We start from the raw sequence: 22165 nt of genomic DNA, 5'->3' as shown, positions 1-22165 counted from the left end.
AAAATCCTAGAAGAAAATGTAGGCAACAAAATTTCAGACATCATACGCAGCAGAATTTTCACTGATACATCACCTAAGGCAACAGAAACAAAGGAAGAAATGAACACATGGGACTACATCAAACTAAAAAGCTTCTGCACAGCAAAAGAAACAACCATCAAAATGAAAAGGCAACACTGTATGGGAGAGCATCATTGCCAATGATACATCAAACAAGGGGTTAATTTCCAAAATATATAGAGTGCTCATACAACTCAACAAAAGGAAGACAAAGAACCCAATTAAAAAATGGGCAGAGGAGCTGAATAGACACCTCTCCAATCAGGACATACAAATGAACAAGAGACATATGAAGAAATGCTCAACATCATTAATCATCAGAGAGGTGCAAATTAAAACAACAGTGAGGTATCACCTCACACCTGTCAGAATGGCCACCTTCAACAAATCATCAAACAACAAGTGTTGGCGAGGGTGTGGAGAAAAGGGGACTCTGGTACACTGCTGGTGGGAATGCAGACTGGTGCAGCCACTATGGAAAACACTATGGTGTTACCTCAAAAAATTAAAAATTGAACTGCCATTTGATCCAGTGATCCCACTTCTATGAATATACCCTAAGAAGCCTGAAACACCAATCAGAAAGAATATATGTACCCCCATGTTCGTAGCAGCACTATTTACAATAGCTAAGATCTGGAAACAGCCCAAGTGTCCATCAGTAGACGAATGGATAAAAAAGCAGTGATACATATACACAATGGAGTACTATGCAGCATTACGAAAGAAAGATCTCTTATCCTTTTAGACAACATGGAGGGACCTGGAAAGTATTATCCTAAGTGAAACAAGCCAAGCAGAAAAACAAATACCACATGATCTCACTTATTTGCAGAATATAATGATCAAAACAGTCTGAGGAATAGGGTAGACCCAGAGACGTGGAAGTAGGGTACAGACTGACAACCCTCAGAAGAGGGGGTGGTGGGGGAAGGGAAGAGATAAACCACAGAACTAATATGCATGTACATATAACCAATGGGCATGGACAATAAAGCCAGGGACAGGGTGGGAGGGATGGGGAGGAGAGTGTCAATGGGGTAAAAAAGGAGAAACATCGGTAACAAAAATAAAATAAAAATAAATAAATAAAAAATAAGAAAAAAAAATATGTGCTCAGGTGAGGGAAAAAAAAAAAATTTAAAAAAGTAACTTTGGCCCTGGTCAGCACTGCTCAGTAGTTAGAGCGTCAGCCTGCTCACAGAAGAGCTGCAGGTTCAATTCTGGTCAAGGGTACATACCTGGGTTGCAGGTTTGATCCCTGGCCCCAGTAGAGGTATGTATGGGAGGCAGCTAACTGATGTGTCTCTCTCAAAAAATCCCCACCCTCCCTCCCTTCTCTCAAAAAAATCAATGGAAAAAATATCCTCAGGTGAGGATTAACAAAATATCAAAACCAACAAAAAAAGCAACTTTGAAGCAAAAAGGGTAGGTAGTTACTATTATTTCTTTGTAAATCAATACCTACTTATTTGTCAGAACAGCAATATATTTTTGATGTGCCGCAGAACTTTAGTAACTAGTTCATGTGTGTCATGAGATGAAAAAGGTCGAAAATTGCTGATTTAATCAAATTAGTATTTGTTTTTGCTGGTTTTTATATTTTAATTATAGTTGACATACAAGAAAACATATTTTTAAAGTAAATAATTTTATGTAGTATAACAAAATATTTCTCAATAAAATTCAACTTTTTTTTCCTTACATTTAAAAAAAGGTAATTATTTGTGTATTCTAGTTTACAGAGTAGGCCAATGATAATTATGTTTTTTGTTTTTTTTTTCAGAATTCACCCCTTTTCTACTTTCAAAAACTTGGTTTACATTATAAATCGTGACTCATTTTTAAAAAAATTTCTTTTCTGAAAGTGAAACAGTCTAAAATAAAGTCACAGAAAAACAAAATGTGTCTGATTAAATTATTCTCCTATAAATAGTTCATATATAACATACATTGTTATAAAACTCTTTAAAAGTAGGGATTATTTAATTCACTTATTTCTGACAGTCTTCAGAATAATGTCCAAAAAGGTGTCCAGTAAATATTTAATAATCAATTATTTGAATAAACACATTTATCCAGTATAAACAGGGCACAATAAACAGGTGTTAATGTTGAATAAGTATGCTTATTCAAATACATGGCTTTTAGAATAAAGAACTAGGCAGGAATGTGAACATGTAACTAAAAGATAAGTTCCTACATTACCCACTGTGAAAAGCCTACCACATATTCACATAAGTTTTGAGTATCACAGGGAAATAGAAGAATGAGAGGTTGACACATACAAATATATACAGAAATCTATCACACTTAACTCTCTAAGAAAGAAAAATACCCTAGTCTGAAATCAGACCTCAAGTACTAGTATTTATTAAACTTAAGAATTTTTTTCTAGGTGTATTAAAATCAGTTTTTATGTAAATTCATGTTAACTATATATGGTCCCTACTTTGAATCTATCCAAGTTAGTACACCAAGCATTAAACTAAGAAAATAGGAAGTATTATGGGATAAAACTGGTAATGTTATGTAAATAAAACAATCCATTTATAAATAATAATAAATGGTCACTCCACACCACAGTAACTTAGGATGATTAGTGAATAAATACTTAACTTGGAGAAGGATTACTGACTGGCAGTGTGTTGCTGGTTTATGTCAGGATTATTCATCACCCTGACAGTAATATTAACCACAATCCATTTCAGTTACTTCAGTTTATCGTTTACTGACTAATGTTAAAAAACAATGTCATTGAAGGCTGCTTAAATAAAGTGTAAGGTTAACCTCTGTTAGTCATTTAAAAACTCCCACTAGAAGGTGACTTCCAGTAGAAAACCAAATATGCTATACAGAGTACTATTCTTTAATAAATATAAACTTAAAATATAGTCATGCAAAACAGATTGTTTTCTGATTTTAAAACTTCAGCAAATCCTCTAAATGCACAACATACCTCCTTTCCCCTTCCTTCCCTCCATGTATGTATGTGTGTGTGTGTGTGTGTATAAATAAATGTATATATGTATCCACACTTTGCTGAACTTAATTTTAAATTCTGGGGAAGAAATTGTATAGCCGTATTTTGAACTAAACACATCACACTGAACAAGTAATAATTTAAAGTTTAAAAAGGTCAGTGTTGCCATGAAAAATCTTCAGTATTATATAAATACCATATAATACAATATATAATTATATGGTTTGCTATATAATACCCCCCCAAATTAGGTAATTTGCTAAAGGTCCCTTACTAATAAATGAGGAGGACTGACACAATTCAACCTGAATCTGAAGATTTCCTACCTGGTACTCTAATTTTTTCTTTCCAGGCTATCTTCCCATATCATGTTGATGGCCTTTTAGAAAATACCTGCACGCACAGTCTACTTCCTATAGCGTATTTTTTCTATCAATGCAACTGTTTTATCACTGTTAAGGGTAATTCTTGTTTTGTTGTTAAGGCCTTTTCTGTTTCTTGATTTTTCTTTGCGTTTTCTGGTTTGTTTCTTTTTCTGTGTCTGTCTCTGTCCCTTCACACTGGAGACCGTCTCTCCATGTTCTCTAAGACTCGGTGATCCCTCCATGCCAAGAACGAAGCACGAAGAGCTGCCTGAGGTGCGTGCAGAACAGGCCGCTGTGTGAACGTGGGCGTCACGAAGGGAGATCAGGCGAGCTCCCAGTAGAATCTCTAAACGTCACTGTTTCTGAGGCCTTTCCTCTTGAACCAGTCAACATGCCCACAGAGTAATATATAACATAACTTTCTGTCTCCCAGGGTGGGGTTGGTACTGGCCTGCCTGCCAGAATTCTGACAGCATGACAGCAACAGGGTCTGGGGGCCTTCACCACCCAGTACTTAAAGCTTTCAGTTAATCCTCCAGCTTTCCATTCATTTCCTTCAACCCTCTCGCTGTTGTTCTTGGGGTTCTCAAATCAGAAACATCTCTGGTACAATTTCTCCAAAAAGTAAACCTCTTGCTTTCTGCTCAGATAAAGGGAAGAATGGTGGATTTTGGAAAGAAGTGGATATAAATACAAGTTTACAGACTTTCTAATTCTATCTAAAATATGCCAGTTCATTGACAGACACAGTTCTGAAATCAAGCCGTAGCCTTAACACTCGGAACTGTGTGACCTTGGCGAGTTCCTTAACATCACGCTGCCTTACTTTCCTAATCTATAAAATAAAGATAGTAACACATTCCTTACAGTGTTGTTGAAAGAATTAAAGAAGAGAGCACATGTACAATGTTTGTCACAGTGCAAGGCACCTACCAGGGCTTCCTTCATTCACAACGCTACAAATATATTCTAAACTATCCCAATGCCACTCTTCTGCATATTAGGCTGGAAATTCCCCCAAGACCAGAAAATGCAATTTATATCAAAATCCCTAAAATCAACGTGGATATAACAGCATCCATATTTGATGCCTAGAGTAAATTATTTTAAATTTATGTTTTTATTGTTGACAGTATTAGATGTTCCCCACCCTCTTCCCCTCTCCACCAAGCCCCTACTCCCCACAACAGGCCTTCATGATACTACTGTCTGTGTGTATGGGTTACACATATAAGTATATAAGTTTAAAATATTTTTAGTATATTTTGTCAGTCAATAAAAAATATCCAAGTGTGGGGTAATTTTTAATATCTCCTTGTACATTTGTATTTTATTTAAATACTTTATTTGCCATTGTAATATCATAAGGTTTGTTTTAAGTCTGAATTCCTGTGGTTTGACTGAAGCCCAATATGTAGAAAAACAAAGTGAAAGCTATAACACCTATCATATTTAAACAATATTGCCCTTCCCCCCCAAAAGAGTGTTCTTTTCCCTCTGTGACATCTAGATGGTATATTGATTCCTGGTATATCTGCACAGAACAGACGAAAAGGCTGGCATTCGTCAGAAACAGCACTTCAAACCTAAAGAGATAAAGAAGTGTTGTCTGATCAACAACAGTTAAATGTCGGTAGTCAATTCCAGGTCAAGATGCATGCTGTATATATTAAATGTGTGTGTTAGAGAGAAATATCGCACATATGAAAATACACAAGCAAAGAGTAAGAGATAAATGAGAGACCAAGACAGAAAATCACCTACTTTTTCTTTAAACAAAGAGAGAGCCAGAGAGAGAAAAAACAACAACTAAGAACAAATAGCCACTCATCAGCAAAAAAAAAAAAAAAAAAAAACAGATTCAGGGAGCTTCGTCCCCCAGTTCTCTTCAGTTATCTCAGAACTGACTCTTTAGAAACATTTTGATCTGGACCAGGGCTACGGAAGCTGCTGTTTTAACAGAATGTGAATGGTACAGCATTGTAACGTAGGTTGAGAAAAAGAAGAAACTACGATTTATTGGGGCCTGGACCAAAATGTAACATTCAGTTTGAAGATGTGATAATAGAAAACTTGCCTCAGATTCCTACCCCAGGGGCAGAAGGCAGGAGACGGCAGCGCAGGGTGCTTTCCCGAACTTGGACTTTCCGCCTTTCTGCACGCTGAACCCAAACCACTCACACTGTGCCTGCACTCTAGGCTGAAAATGGATGGTTCTTCTCCCTCTATCTCAAACGGTCTCTTGCAATATTTTCCTTCATTTTAAGAATGTAAGCACTAATTATTAAAAAATAAAATACTTGCTTATTATACTTTGGCCAATTCTGGTTTTCTCCTTCGATTTTTAGTTTACTGTTTAGTAGAATAGTAACTACCTAGTTTTATTCTTTCAAATCTCCGGAAACTGTGTCCTTATCAAATAATATTACTCAATAAACAACCAATAAATGAAAAAAACAAATTAATAATCGAGTAGTAACATCAGAATTCTCTAGTTTTAACCAAACATTCAACTTTTTCATAAAACAGGTGAAGTTAAAACAACTTGGAACATGACCTGGGACAAATACCCCGAGGTCAGGTAACTTGGCAGAGCCTTCCTTTTTCAAGCAGTGGATGCTGGTTGTACTTTACCAGGTATTCAGCACGAGAGGTGAGAGGCAAGTTGATAAAAAGACAATAAAACAGACTCGGCCGCTGATGCCAAAAGAAGGAGGCCGCACAGCAGTTTGTTTCTTAAATTTTCTGTGCCAAAATTCACAAGAAAAGTCACTTTAAATCATGACCCAGCACACACATGCACATGTACACACACACATACACACCCTGAAGCAGAAAATTCGTACAGGATACACACTGATTTTCTTCTGTGATGCTACGCTATTTTAATCTTTTTTTTTTTTTTTTTTTTTTTAAATATTGGCTCTGAACAGCAATTTGAAAAACACTGAATTGGTGTTTAAATTCTCGTTCTACCCACTCACTGTGAAACCATGTGGAAGTTGAATAACCTGTGGTACCTCAGTTTCTGTCTCTGTAAAAAACAGTTAACAGCATTACCTATCTTAAAAGGTCTTTGTGAGGATTAAAAGAGTTAACACGTAACATACTTACATGACAGCCTGACATATAGTAAGTCCTCAGCAAGTATCAATAATAATAAAGTGGGATGTTTCTACCTTCTGAAATCCATAACCAAGTTCTTCATTTGCAAGTGACTGGTTATCAACTGCATTTCAATCTGAGAACATACTTGTTTTCTGGAATATGTATCCAGATTACAGTACATATATATATTCAATATTCCAAAATAACTATGTGGATCAATGAGAAGAGAAATGATTGCCTCAGACTATCTTGGTTTTCGTCTTAGAACATTGGTTTACAAATACTCTCCTACTAAAGAACATTAAGTAAATAAATCAACCACAGCAGCAAAGAAAATCTTCAGCCATCATAATTTGTTTTTATGGCCTGACATTTTGTAAATATATTCCTGCCCTAATTATAATTTCTTATAAAGGACAAAACAAAAATGTTGCTTCTTGTTTCTGTTAAGAAAGTTGTCAAAATATAAAAATCAATCTATATTTATGAAATATGAATTAATGTCACTCCAAGGTCTATGCATGGTTAGATCTGTCTTCTCATCAGAAGAATTTTAGACTCAGGATGAAAAAACTGCGAAAGTGAAGGCAAAAATATCAACCTCAAAATCAATCCCTACTTTTTTTCAGCTTCGAAAGAATAAATAAACCATTATGTTAAATGAGGACTTTCTCAATACAAGAAAAGATTTAATTTTCATCAGGCGTTTCAGACTAAAACAGATCTGATTTCCTACAAGACCAGCAATACCAATTTATAATTATTTTAAGAAAAATTGTACATAAAATAAAATTTTGTAACTTCGAGATGACTTTTTTTTTTACATTGTTCTATTCAGGCTTTTCCTTATCTCAAAAAATGATCAGAAAATAATTTATAAGACAGGGTGTTTACACTGATTCAGGTTAAGAAAGAAAATCCCCTGTGCAATACAGAAGAGATTACCAAATAAAATTTTAGTTTTGTATAAAAAAGCCCCATTGAAAACCAGCTTTGGGAAAATTAAAAAGACATAAATATGCATAAATAATTGAATACATTTTAAAGCTAGTCAGACTATATTATCTATTCAAGAATGGAGATAAGATCTGTTTATGTTTTAAATTAAGTTTTGCACACAATGTTTTTGTCTATTTTGCAAGTTTATTTAAACAAATAGTCATGTTTGCTAAATGTATACTATGGGACAAGTTTTAATATAATTCTATTATAATCATTATTCATGGAGATACAGCTCATTTCACATCCAAAATGCATTCCTAAAAATACGTGCATAAGCAGACATCTGAAAATTGAATCACACTGTAAACACTGTGGCAGGCTCGAACACCAACAAGAGTGAGATATTTTTATCAACAATCATCACTATGCCATATGTGTAAATTAAATTTTCAAATATCTGATATGCTTGATTATTTCACTAAAATAATGTAGTTAATTCCAAACTCACTTATTTCCATCAATATTTAATGAAGATGATTAGTACTAGCAGAATCCCATTTTCAGAACCTTGAAGGAATGCAGCTTCGAGCTCCTGCTGCTTTACCGGAAAGGAGACATGACCTACGTGCGGCTGAGTGCGGAGCTCCCCACTTCTTCCAGCCTTTTCATTACACTACTGTTCGCCATCTAACTGAGGACCTGGCAGCTCTTGTAAGCACTCTTTATAATTCTCCCTCCTCACCCCAAAGTACTAACCTTTCGCAAAATCTCATAACATAAAAATGGATACAATTAAAGGCACTAAATCACAAAGATGATACTTTTATGTTTTTATGTAGTGGATATGAACATACATGGATAGACACTAATAAATGCAATACTTTTATGTTTTTATGTAGTGGATATGAACATACATGGATAGACACTAATAAATGCAACTCTTGTTTTGGTTCTGAAGCTGGGCCCGCCCCTTTTTATTCTTACTCTGTAACAACATTTTTAAAGGTAAAATTACTGTTGTTCATCTACTGGAATATAACAAATAGTCTTATTTATCATATACAGAAGGTAAGTTATAAAGGCAGTAGTTAAAACAGTCTCTTACCCACCCAACAAAAGTATTTGGCTGTAATATACAAATAAAATTCAATTTTAATAAAGGATACTGTTTAGCTGGCAAATAACCTATAACATTTGTTCATATTATTTCTATGAATTCTCATAATGAAAACATCATAAAGCTTAATTTTAAAATAAATGTTTGGAGGCTTTCTCCTGGTCGGGTAAGATGTTTAGTGGGATAGAGAACAAAGACGAGGGTCAGAGACAGAAGGCAGTCGGCAAGGAGCAGTGGTATGAGGAGGTAATAGGGTTACAGGAGCGCCTGTTCAGGGACAATGATGGCAGAAGACAGAAATACAGCCTCAGCAGAAATATCCAAACAGCCTCCCACTTATCACCATTAGTAACTGTTCCATCAAGACAGAAACATGCACCCTGTCCGCAATCCATCTTACTACCCACTGCATCTTGAAGAGCTTACAAAAACTCCTCTAAAGCACAAAAAAAGTCTCAATAAGCTACGTGCTTAAATAAAAGTCCGAACTGAAGGACTCAGTTAAAGAAAAGAAAAAAGGGGCAATTCTCCTAAAACTCTAGAAAGGTTATTTATCAAAATGTAATTTGTTTTGTAAAGCACATTTTACAACTTTTAACAAATTAATAAAAAACAATATTTTTCTTTTATGTACATAAAATTCAAATAATAAAGACAGTAGGATATAATTCCCCAAGAATTAAACAGTTGTGTGGTGTTTACTACTGACCTATTGCATGGCTCACTACACAAGTCAAAGGAATACAGTCCTCAGTTTAGACTCGAGAGTGCTACAGATTCCCGTGAAATACTACAGGGCCTTAAAACCTAAACTGTAAGGAAGGCTTTCTGTTTTCAAAAGAAAAACACAAACAAACAAAAACAGTCATGTATCCAATTGTTATTTCTCTTAGTCGTCTGGGAAATCCTGCTGACCTGAGGCTAACCTAACAGTAGATGAAGAAAAGTTTCTCGTTATACAAAGATTCCCAATAACGGCAGTGACAGAATTTAAATACCATCATTTTTTTAAAAATTCTCACCCGAGGATATTTTTCCCATTGATTTTCAGACAGAGCGGAGGGAGGGAGGGAGGGAGGGAGGGAGGGAGGGAAGGACACATTGGCTGGGGCCGTCGCCCACACGACCCCAACCAGGGCTGGGATGGAACCACGGCTGAGGCACATGCCCTTGACCGGAATTGAACCCAAGACTCTTTGGTCCTCACACTGACGTTCCAGTGGCTGATCCAAACCGGCCAGGGCAAATACCATCATTTTGAAGTCCTTACCAAACTAATGAATCCAGGCATTAAATATTAATGGCTGCTGATATCACAAAAAAGAAGGAAAAGTAGGTATTACATACCCCTGACAGAAGACCTGAAAAACATCCTACAAAACAGTCTTGCCAAAAATATCTAATCTGAATTCTATCAACCTCTGGAACCAACTACCAGTTTATAAGAAACATGGAAGAGAGAGGAACCTGTCAGATATACCACGGTGAGGAGGTGACATAGAGGCGGAGACGGCCAGCCATTCACAAAGCAGGGGGACGGCAGGAAGGCAGGGAAAGCGAAGCTCTGACTTGGGAAAGATTTGTTCTGCATTCAATGATAAGTCAAGAAAAGTTTAAGTACCGGACTTATATGATTCAACATCAGACTTAACAAGGATCCATTCGGGTTGGAGTGAGGAATGGTTGAGAGAAGGGCCAGGCAGCAGGCGTCAGTTAGGAGGCTGGGCGTGGTGGAGGGTTAGTTGTCCTTTCATAAGAGTACTGGTGAAACGTTTCCATGGTTTTCTTTGTATGTTTTATCAAATACTAACACCCTTAGAAGAAGATGCTATTTGAGAATAATGTATTTTTAAATGTATATGGAAAAAAATATATAACCCTAATATTTTTAATTGCCATCCAATTTTATTGCTCATTAAATTGTTTCAATTTTAAATCGGAAAATACTAAAACACATTGAAAAGATAAATAAAGCTAGGTTTATATTAAAAAGATTGCTTAAAGTAAAAAATTAAATATCAAATATGATTTTTTTTTCTTTATTGATTTTAGAGAGAGAGGGAGAGAGAGAGACAGAAACATCGATGTAAGAGAGAACATGAATTGGCCACCTCCTGCATGCACCCCACTGGGGATTAGACCCAAAATCTGGGCAAGTGCCCTGACTGGAAATCAAAACGGTGACTTCTTGGTGCATGGGTCGACGCTCAACCATTGAGCCACACCAGCCGGGCATCAAATATATTTTTAAATGTAAGACAATTATATTTCAGATGATTACTGAGAAATTACCTTGGATAAATCTCTGAAGTTACTTGGCAAGGTCAGATCCAATTCTTCTGATTCATAATTAGTGATGACCCAGGGAAACACTGGATACTGATTTAAGTCATTATAACTCCGTCCTAGGAGAGATAAAACAGTTACTCAATCTAGACTAATAAAATAAAATAAGCAGGTTCAGGAGTGTAATTTACTAAAAATAACACGTTTGTGAACACCAGATATTGTTCTCTGTGGTATCCATACATTATTTCATTTAATCCTCACAGTAACCCTGTTAAATTAGTATCACCCCCATTTTATAGATGAAAAAACCGAGGCACAAAAGGTTAGCTAACTTGCCCAAAATGATGTAATTAGTCATGGTCAAACTATATTCAAATCCAGACACTCTGGCCCCCAAGTTTATATTCTCATAAACTACAATCGACTGTTTTGTTACTTGAAAGGCTGCACCAAACAAAATATTTTTTATTAAAACATTGACAAATAATTTGCAATTCTCATAGAGCTTTTTAAAACTAGATTCATTTCTTTGCCATTAATTAACCAATCGACCAACTAATCAACTAAGTTTAAGTGACCTGAGCCCTGTGGGCCTTCCTTCACTAGTCATCTGTAAAATGAGGGCGTTGCACTGAGTTGCTGAAATTTCTGTGACAGCTTTCAAATTCAATGATCCTCTGAACACAATGCACAGCTTCCCCCACCCCCAAATGCTGCCCATGCTCTCCTCCAAACTAATGACAACCAATGGCTCAGTGAGCTGATGTCAAATGGTGTGTACCCTGTACATTCTTGTTATGTAACATTGTTTTAATTCCCACTGTCACCTCTCTAATGCAGGCTCTCATTAACTGTATATATAACTGCTTCCAAATTTTGCTCTCTGTCTAGTCCCTCTCCACTCCAATTTATCCTTCATTCTGCCTCCAGGCTACCTTTTCACACAGTTCTAATACTATTCATTTGTTCAAAAACTTCCACAAGTTTATCAGTGAAATGACTGCTCACTCCTCAAGCTGACAATAAGGCTTCCACATTTCCACACAACCTTTCTAGTTTTCTTTCTCATTATACCTTTACAAATATATACTGTATGTACACACATGCACATACACAGACATGTATATATGCACGTATACGGCAGTCCCCTTACTCATTGTTTTCATTTCTACATTTTCAGTTACTCTCAGTGACCCATGGTCCAAAGTATTAAATGAAAAAAATCTAGAAATAAGCAACTCATAAGTTGTAAACTGCAAGCCATCCTGAGTCGTGTGATATGTACCGTCATCCTGCTCTGACCCACCTGACCATGAATCATCCCTTTGTCCAGCACATCCACGAGGTAGAAACCACCCGCCCTTTGTCACTTAGCAGCCCTTTCAGTTATCAAGCTGATTTAGAGGCATCTCAGAGCATGCGTTTAGTGACAATTATTTTACTTAATAATGGCTCCAAAGCACAAGGAGCAATCAGGATATTCCAAGAAGCCATAAAGTGTATGTATATATATGAAGAAACATAGTATAAAAGGAGTTCGGTACCATTCATGGTTTCAGGCATCCACAGGGGGGAGGGGAAAGGGGAGTCTTTGAACATATAGCACATGAATGGGGGATACTACTTTATATACAATATAGATCGTGTGTGTGTGTGTGTAAACTACATCATTAATTGCTCTCTAGATTTACTTCATAATTTCCCATCCTTTTATTTTTTTGCTTATGCCTTCATTGTCACGTAAAATAACTTCTCTTCCAACTACCTCCTCTGCTAGTTAAAGTAGTATCTATCCTTACTCAAACACAAAATCTTCCCTGATTTTTTTTCTTACTCCCACCAACTCTAAGTTATACCCCCCTTCTCAGTCCTTTTAATCCCCATATAATTTTCGTTGTTGTTTTTATCCTCATCCCAGGATATGTTTATTGATTTTAGAGAGAAAGAAAGGGAGAGAAAGGGATGGAGGAAGGGAGAGAGAAACATCGATGTGAGAGAAACATCAATCGGTTGCCTCCTGTATGCACTGTGATTGGGATTGAACCTGAAACCTAGGCATGTGCCCTGACTGGAATCAAACCCTCAGTCTTTGGGTGTACAGGATGATTCTCCAACCAACTAAGCCACCCAGACAGGACTATTTTGTATTTTGTATTGACTCTATACCCATTTGCTCTAGAATCACATAAATGCTCACACTTGTACTTAAAATAACATCTGTGAGAGTAAGCAACATGTCCTATGCTCTTCTTATCTCCTTTGTGCCTCAAACGAAAACTGTCAGTTTCTTGACCTGAAATCTCAAATGTCTCATAATTACATTCCTTGTTTTCTTTATTGCTATTATCATAAATGAAAAGCAAAGACACGTGTCTATTCTCAGTGGTTAGAGCGTTGGCCCGCAGACCAATGAGTCACGGTTGGACTCCAGTCAAGGGCAAGTACCTCGGTTGCGGTTCAGCCCTGGTCGGGTCATGCAGGAAGCAACCAGTAGATGTGGCTCCATCACATCACTGTTTCTCTCCCTTTCTCTCCCTCCTTCCCACTCCATCTAATGATAAATGGAAAAATATCCTCAGGTGAAGGATTAACCAAAAAAAAAAAAAAAAAGTGAACAGTTTCAATGGGTGATCTTCAGTAGTAGCACGTGATTACAAACTTATACAGGGCCATTTAGTCTTTAGATTTTTCATATCTGGGTCATAATATTCCTTTACTTAATACTTTACGCACAGTTTTCTTTTTTTTCTATGTTGTGTTTCACTGTTTCATCATAATACATTTCTAATTAAGTTATTAATAGAGTCTTAAAATTTGTTATGGTTACTCATTCCTTCTGTTCCATAATGAGTCCATTCTTACTACACTGAATTGTACACTGTCATTTTATATTTTGGGAAAAGACTGTGTATACCAATTTTTAATTTTTCTCAAGTAGCCAACTGTTCATATTCAAAACTTTAAACTCTATTATGAGAATTACTCTTGATAAGGTCTACTAATGTAGCAATAGTAAAAGTAGTAAAAAAAATACCAGTAATCAAAATAATCTAATCATGTCACAATGCACACTTTATCATTTGAAATAAGTCAACATGTGAACTTAGACTACCTGCTATGGTGTTGAGAAACATCAAGTACTCAAAATTTGAAATCTCTCTGTGTTGCCATCGCTGAGTCATATTAGAAGCTTTAAAAAGTTGACGTGGACTAGCTAATGAGATACGCCTAAAAAAAGAAAGAAATTTATGTAGAATCAGTTTACAATTAAGATTATACCTCAATAATCATGAATATCTTTGCTTATTCAAAATGTCAGTATATTATAAAAAGTTCTATTCATATTAATCTAATGAATACTAGAGATAAACAATTAATGGCTAAACAGTGGACTAGCCACAGGTCTATCATACATGTCCTATTCATTAAGGTAAGCTGTCATTTCAATGCCAGTATAATATCTAGGTTCCATAAGGTTGATTAATAATAAGATACTAGTTCATTGCTTTACTGATATAAAAGGACTTACAGTAACTGAGAAATACATATAAAAATGTATTCACATCTTTATCAATTTTATATAGTCATTACATAAAGACAATACATTTGTCCATTTTACAGCTGATATTACATTTGCATACCCTTTGCATACCTTTTGTAACACAGGTAAGAGGGTTGTAAACTCTTTAGTTGTCTATTCAAAGGTAAGACAGAGGCAAGAAAAACATTTTTTTCTTGATACATCTTAATAGAAGACCAAGTCTTCTGCTTTCTTAGATAAATGGAATCAGGCAGCACATAGTCTTTTCCTCAGGCTTCTTTCACTAATCGTAACGTTTTTGAGGTTCGTGAAGGTGGTAGCATGTATTAGTAGTTCATTTATTTTAATTGTTGAATAGTATCCATTGTACGGATATTGAATACACCATTATATGTGTTAAAAATCTATTTAAGTGACTACATTACAAAAAGTTCATAAGTATGATAACACATATTAGGTGGTAAACAAAACTTGTTTATAATAAAGAAATTACCAGTAGGAAAAAAAATGACTTTTACTACTAAGATAAGGAAATCTATGCAATTCTGAGCTGCTTCCTTCTGAACCCTGAAATTCCCCATAAAATTATAAAATTATGTATTCAAAACCCTAATTTGCATTGTAAAGCAACTACTGCTTATAATTTGGGAGGGCCACTTGATGTGCCCTACTTACATAAAAGTTGTGACCTATGGTAGTTTTAAAATATGTCCACAAATTGATACTTTTTCTTCAAGAGGTGAAGTTTGATCCCTTTCCTCTGGGGTCTGGGCTATATTTAATGACTCGCTTGTAATAAACAAAATGTAGCAGATAAGAAGGCACATGACTATCAAGGGTAGGTCATAAAAAAGGGATTGTGGCACCTGCCTTACACTCTCTCGGATCACTTCCTTTGGGGAAAGTCAGCTCCCACGTCATGCACACACTCAAGCAGCCCATGGAGAGGCAGACTTGGTGGGGAACCAAGTACTGCTGAGAGGAACTAAGGGCTTCACCTCGGAAAGTTCTCCAGTTCCAAGATGACTAACATCCTGACTGTTGTTTGTTCATCTATTTCAAGTGCATTTGCAACAAGATATTACCTTTTAAAAATAGAAATAAACACCGATCAAAAGCAACTCAAATCAATACAAAATTGGGTATGCTAATATGTTGCAAGCAATCAACCCAAAAATTTCACTGGTTCATTCTCTTCACACTCCTTAAATTAGTTAACAAAACTGTACTGAAGCTGCATCAGTCCCTAGTATAATAGTGATACATCCTCCCTTTCATTCTTGATATTCGTAATCTGTATTTTCTTTCTTTTTTATTTATATTTTGTATATATGTTCATTAATCTTTACAGAAAAACAACTTTTCATTAATTTTTCTTTATTGCTTTTGTTTACTTTTCCACTGATATTCTGCTTTTATGCTTATTTTCTCTTTCAGCTCACTTTGGTTTACATTTGCTCCTCTTTTATTGGTTTCTTCAGACAGAAGTTCAGTTGATTCAAAAATAATCAATTCACTAATAATCATTTACTATGAAACAGGAAATAGAAGCTCATGCATTTCAAAACAAGAACACATATTAATCAATTATTTTCCATATTTTCTCATATAAGACAGTACCTGGTTTGAGGCAAACCAAAACATGTTCCAACACCAACACGAGGCAGGTAATTAACCACTTTCTTTACTGTTGCAGGGTCTGGGAAGTTGAACATCACAGCAACTATGAAAAATAATTTTCAAAACTTAGAACACAGTATGATTTCCTTTCTAGTAAATTGACCTCTTGGTTTGATAAAACATATACTCTTAGTTCAGGTATTTATTAAATACAATTCTGGACATATTACTTTTATCATAGTGTATTCAAATGTTAGTATTAATATATCAGAAGTAATATTCATTTCACTTATAAACTCCTATACCATAGACAGCTCCTTCTCTAAATACTGGCAGAATTATAACAACGGTTGTTGCATTAATGTGACATAAAGCTGAGATTATCTAGCTACAAGTTGAATTTATAAAATTGAATTCTGGCAAGTTAACTATATATCTGTGAATTTCTATAAAAAGCTATTTTAAAATTTAACTTTATATGGTTAACAATCTAACACCAAAAAGACTACAGAGAGCAGCTACTGTCAGCTATATTTATTTCCAATGACAGTTTTTAACATACTCTCTTTATAATATTTATATTTATACTTTGTATGTTCATATAATCCAGAATAATGTGTGACCTGAAGGAAAACTTTTCCTCTACAGTTAATAATCAAATTTAAATGCTTTCTCAACATTTCTATTTCAACAGGTACATATTTTGAGAATATCAAAAACCATACACCAGTATATGCAAACATATTCAGCATATAAATGTCCATTTATTATAGACATCTATAATTTGTATACTTAAAATATAAAAATAACAAAATCATAAAATCATTAGAGAGAATTTAAAAAATATTATTTTGGTCAGTCTTGAAATTTCAATTATATTAATTTCAGGATCAGAATCATATATAAGCTGTGAGTGATCAGCCCAAAAAATACTTGTGACCAAAAACTTTATCAGTTTGGTGTAGCTTTCTAATACTGGCATTACCAACACGTTTCAAGAAAAAAGTGAACACTGAAAACATATTTAGAACTGTCATATATATTCTCAACATACCTTTTTAATAAGGTTTCTTTATGTATCCATTATTACATTGAATACAGGGGGGAAATTAAAAAAAGAAAAACTATCACAGACTATGGCAGATGACCAAGATCATGTAAAAAGGCAACAGAAAAACACACATACAAAAGCAAGGATGAATAAGAAATTTCAAAGAACAATGAATGAGAATGAACAAGTAATAAATATTATGAGGTTGAAAGCCCTCTGGGACAGCAAGAATGCAGACTGAACTAAAATGTGAACATTCACTTGATTATTTGCCTGAAAGAATAATGTTTACACTAGGAAAAAGAGGTATGTGCAAAGGAAGAGACCAAATAGGAAACGGAAAAACATCTTTACCTAAAGAAATCTGTATTCCCTAAGGACACATGATTTCGCAAAGGAAAAAACAAATGTACGCATGGGCTATATTATTATGTGTAGATTTTTTATATGACAGCTTGTAGATTATAGAAAGAGAAAATAAGAAAACTTCAACCTTACTTATTATGAACAAGGAGTTATGTGCAATAAGACACTAAGTTTTATATATTCTCCTTGTATGCCTCCACTCACACTGAACGATGCTTCTCCTTCAAGTTCACCCTGTCTCTCTTTTTTATCTTAATGAATTTCACCAAGTTCCATTCTAAACCCACAAATTAAATTTTAGTTCTTTCAAGAATGATGAAATACAAAGCAACCAGGGCAGTTCAGTACCATTTTCTGATGGTCCCTTTATAAATGGCAATAGATTAGACAAAAGATTAAATGTATGAATCATTTGATTACCCTTCTCCCCTCTCCAAATGTAGCCACCTTCCAGGAGTTCAAATATCAAAGCAATACTGAGGAAGACATCAAGATCTAACAACTGATTAAATGCTTAGTTATTCCTCATATTCATAAATCCATGAACTAATTTGTTTATGGCCAGAAAAATAAAACTACTACATATAATTCTTAGAATGACCAAGGGGGGGAAAGCCTTGAAGATGCATGTGGGTCAAAAAAGAGGTCGGTAGGGCTGGGGTTGGATTACATAATACTATCTAAATGGAAACAACATAGCATACTATTCTAAAATAGAATCTTAAAGAGATGGAGGCTAGCTTTTAACAATATACTTTTACAACATATTACCTCTGTTTGCCAAAAAGATCTCCAGGGCTGTATTTTGCAAAAGATAACGACGAGAAAAGACTGATCGTATCTCTGTGAACAGCCATTTTCCATGAAGTCCTTCTGTATATGCCAGGATCTAGTGAGAAAAAAAAAATAATCCCAAGTAAGTAAAAAAACAGAATTTTTTGTCCTCCCAACCCAATTAAAATAGAAAAGGCCCTATTAATAAAAATAATTTCTAAGAATTGAATGGACAGTTAATAAAGTAATTTGGAAGGAGACTAAAACAATAGATTGCAATTTATGAAGAGGAAGCAGAGTAAAAATTAAGAATAGCTACTTATAAATGTATTTGGGGGCTTCTTAAAACAGTGATATAATTTATTTTCATGAAATACCTATTGCATTATTTAGTGACTGATTTTTGGAGTCATATTATGGAAAGTTTTAGGTAAAACCTTAAAAAGAAGGAACACCTGAAAACAATGTCCTCCAAGCTTATAGAACACATATACCAATCAGTTTCATATATGATTTTAATGGAGCCAGAATTACTTTTTACATACTTTAAAAAATATATTTAAGTTCATAACTTTTAAAAACCACACTTTTAAGGTCACTGTTAAGCCAACAGTCACTCATTGAGAAAGCACAAAGACTGACTGTATAAGAGGTTAAGTATCATTTTGTCAGTGAGGCCAAACACAAACCTGCAAATGAACTCGGCATAATCTCTCTATGGAGTAGGTGGTTGTCAGAGTAACTTGTTACAATTCTTGTCATCCCATGTGACAGATGCAGAAGCTTAGAATGCTTTGCCAACTAAAAGTAATCCTGTCTTTAGTCCTAAGCCACTTTGTTGCTTTGTTATTGAAGTTTTGTTTTTTAAAAATTTCATTTCAAAAGCTTAATTACGAAGGTGTTGAAGAAAACCCACATGTGGAATTTCTCAACACCGGTACTTCACTTAATATTACTTAAGAAAATGAGATGTGTTTGCTAGCAAAACCTGGTGAAAATCCATAAAAGCAAATTAAATTTTTAAGAATATATCTCTCAAAAGTAACCACTATAAAAAAATACAAATAAAACATTTGGTTATGATATTGCATTGTAGGGACAAAGATGAGATAGGGGAAGAAAAGTAATGAATAGTAAGAATTTATCCTACAATCTAAGTTCTACTACAGCAAAGACTTTGAATACACTCTATTTCCATTTTCTAGAACACTGACACAAAGTAGACGTTTATAAATGATTAAATCAATCAGTGAATGATAGCCTAAACTCCATTATATGGCCCATATTTATTCTGTTTGGGACATAGGATATTTAATAAACTTTCAAGTAGTTGAAAGTATATGAGAAAATGAATATTCATATAAATATTGATTTTTGGTTTCTCAGGAAAAATGGAAGTATCCGTGAAATCTAGAATTGCATGCCACCTGGTGAAAACTGGCGTGCACTCTCCATTTCGGCAGTTTCCACCATTTCACTCATTTACTATTATCTCCTTCATTTCCACTGGCATTTGAGTGTGCCACCCTGGCATTATCAAATGGTACAGAATGCAATATATGTTCTGTAACACTTATACTCCCATCTATCCAACTATTGAGAAGGAAACTAAAGCCCAGAAAAATAAAATACTTAAAACAAAGCCCCTTGGGAAGTCAGTGGCAGAGTCTGGCCTACTCCCAGGCTTTCTAATCCAAGTCCAGAACTTACATATCTAGCACATTGTCACATTTCTTAAAAAGGAGTTTAAAACTCTTTTTCTTAAACTAGAATTCAACCCATCAGAAATTGTAATCAGCTACATTTGTTTTCCTGCACTTGGGTTATAGGTGAAAGAAAAAAAAAAATCCAAAGGAAACAGCAGAGGAGCCTTTAAGCTCTATGATTTGTTACGAATATCACACACTGGTCTAAAAAGTCTATTTTTTATAACTGTAGAGCTATATAGTTAAAATCTGCTGCTCAGAATGGTGAAGCCAATCATGGCAAGAGCATGGTCACACAGTTAGAGATTTCATTATGTTTCAGGATACTTCCATTTTTAACAGAAATAAGTATACTAAAATATTATGTTGGCTTTCAATGTACTGAAATAATTTTCTAATTAATCAAAATATTCCATTTATATCCCATTCCATTAAGCAGTATTTAAAAATCTACTTGAAATACAGCAAGTGGCATGCTCCTTTAAATTGTCTTTTATTATCAAATGTCAAACATATTTGACATCCTTAGAAAATTCTAACATATCGCCACATTATTGCATATTTAAAAAGCTAAACAAGCCCTGGCCGGTTTGGCTCTGCAGTTAGAGTGTTGACCTGCGGACCAGAGAGGCCCGGGTTCAGTACCTGCTAAGGGCACGTACCTCGGTTGTAGTTTGTCCCTGGCCCTGGTTGGGGTTGTGTGGGTGGCAACCAGTCGATGTTTCTCTCTCACATCGATGTTTCTCTCTCTTCCTCTTCCCCCTCTCTCCCTCCCACTCTATCTGAAGATAAATGCAAAAATGCCCTTGGGTGAGGATTTAATTAATTAATTAATTAATTAAAATAAATAAAATACTAATCAAGCATTTCAGATGGTGTCGAAATTCCCATGTACAACCCTTCCTGATCCCATTTTCCTCTTTTATCAGAGCCAATCACTATCCTTGTTTCGAGTTTTATCATTCCCATGTAAGTGTTTATACTATTAGTACATATATATTCATAAATAACACCCAGTATTTTTTGTATTGTTTTCAAATCTGACATAAATGGTGCCACACTGAATAGATAACAGTGTGCTTCCAAAGTTAAATACAAGCAGGTCTGGTAATGTTTTAAAACTCAGAGAAAGAGAAACAGGAGAGAAAGAAAATTATTTAAAATTGCCCAAGGGATCAAAAATTATAATCTTATATATACACACAAACTATCCTGATTTCAAAAAAATTAAGTAAAAATCTATATTCATGGTAAAGATAGCTAGGGTTTAAAATAGAAACAAAAAAATCTCTCAACTAACAGAATTACTAGCTGAAATGGATATAATAACATTTCTTTAAAGCATTCATTAGGAAAAGGTGTCAGTACTGAAAAGCAGCTGAGGCCTAGCTAAGCAAGGGGTTTATTTCTTATTGGAATAGTGTATTCCTGGTCCGAGGCTTCACTTCAAAGTCTCTAGAGTTCAATTAAAACTGGATTAGGTAGAAGCAGACCCTTCTTTGGGACTTTCTGTTCACTGAAACTCCACATACACTGACAGCACCCTAGACAGAGGTCTAGCCCTCCAATGAATCAGTTGCTATGGAAACCGTATCATTACCATTGCTCTGCAGTTATGACCCCAAGTCTAGAATAGCTTGAAAGCTTAAGCCCACAGCACTCTCTTTGAATGTTTACCACATTGTTTTAATATTGTCAGTAGTAGTATTAGCAAAAAATTCAATTTTCACTTTTTAATAATTTGTTTCAACAAAATAGTTTACTAGTTAAATGTTGAGATGAGGGAATTAGAGAGAAAAGAACAGTTTTTAATTTTAAATATACAAAACATACATATATACTATTTCTTTACATTAAAAATAGCTGCCATATCTTCTTTTAATTTTTTATCTAAAAAAGAAATATTATTTTCCCCAAATAATATACACATTTCCTTCCCCTACCCTTCAAATAGTATACTATGAGTACATATGAAAACTTTTTCACCCTGTTGCATTTACTGGCTTGAAAATAAAGCATTTTTTAATTTTTCTTTAATCATTCATTTTGAAAAGCTTATGAATTTATCCAAATAAAAACTTTGTTTTCTCATTCTTATGAAAGAACAAAAATAGAAACATGCCTTTATTGTCCAATGGCATGAATATCAGGCATTTTTTAAAGTAGATTTAAAATAGTCTTTGAAAATAAAGCAATATTTGCTTCACATAAGTAAAGAAAGAGATTTTGGTTTTATAAAAATT

At 34.7% G+C, this 22165-nt stretch overlaps 1 protein-coding gene across 7 annotated transcripts in view; it reads right to left on the bottom strand.

The window, feature by feature from the left end:
* LRBA (LPS responsive beige-like anchor protein) overlaps positions 1-22165 on the bottom strand; it is a 622710-nt gene that overhangs the window by 171304 nt on the left and 429241 nt on the right. For all 7 annotated transcript variants that reach the window (XM_036239773.1, XM_036239776.1, XM_036239775.1 and 4 more), the window contains 4 exons: positions 18214-18331; positions 16026-16128; positions 13977-14092; positions 10868-10980 (listed from right to left, as the gene is read on the bottom strand). In XM_036239773.1, the coding sequence (XP_036095666.1) occupies positions 10868-10980; positions 13977-14092; positions 16026-16128; positions 18214-18331 (450 nt within the window). The remainder of the gene's footprint in view (positions 1-10867; positions 10981-13976; positions 14093-16025; positions 16129-18213; positions 18332-22165) is intronic.

The sequence above is a fragment of the Molossus molossus genome, unplaced genomic scaffold, assembly GCF_014108415.1.
Source record: "Molossus molossus isolate mMolMol1 unplaced genomic scaffold, mMolMol1.p scaffold_m16_p_4, whole genome shotgun sequence".
Classification (NCBI taxonomy): domain Eukaryota; kingdom Metazoa; phylum Chordata; class Mammalia; order Chiroptera; family Molossidae; genus Molossus; species Molossus molossus.
This window is presented reverse-complemented; position numbering and strand designations above follow the sequence as displayed.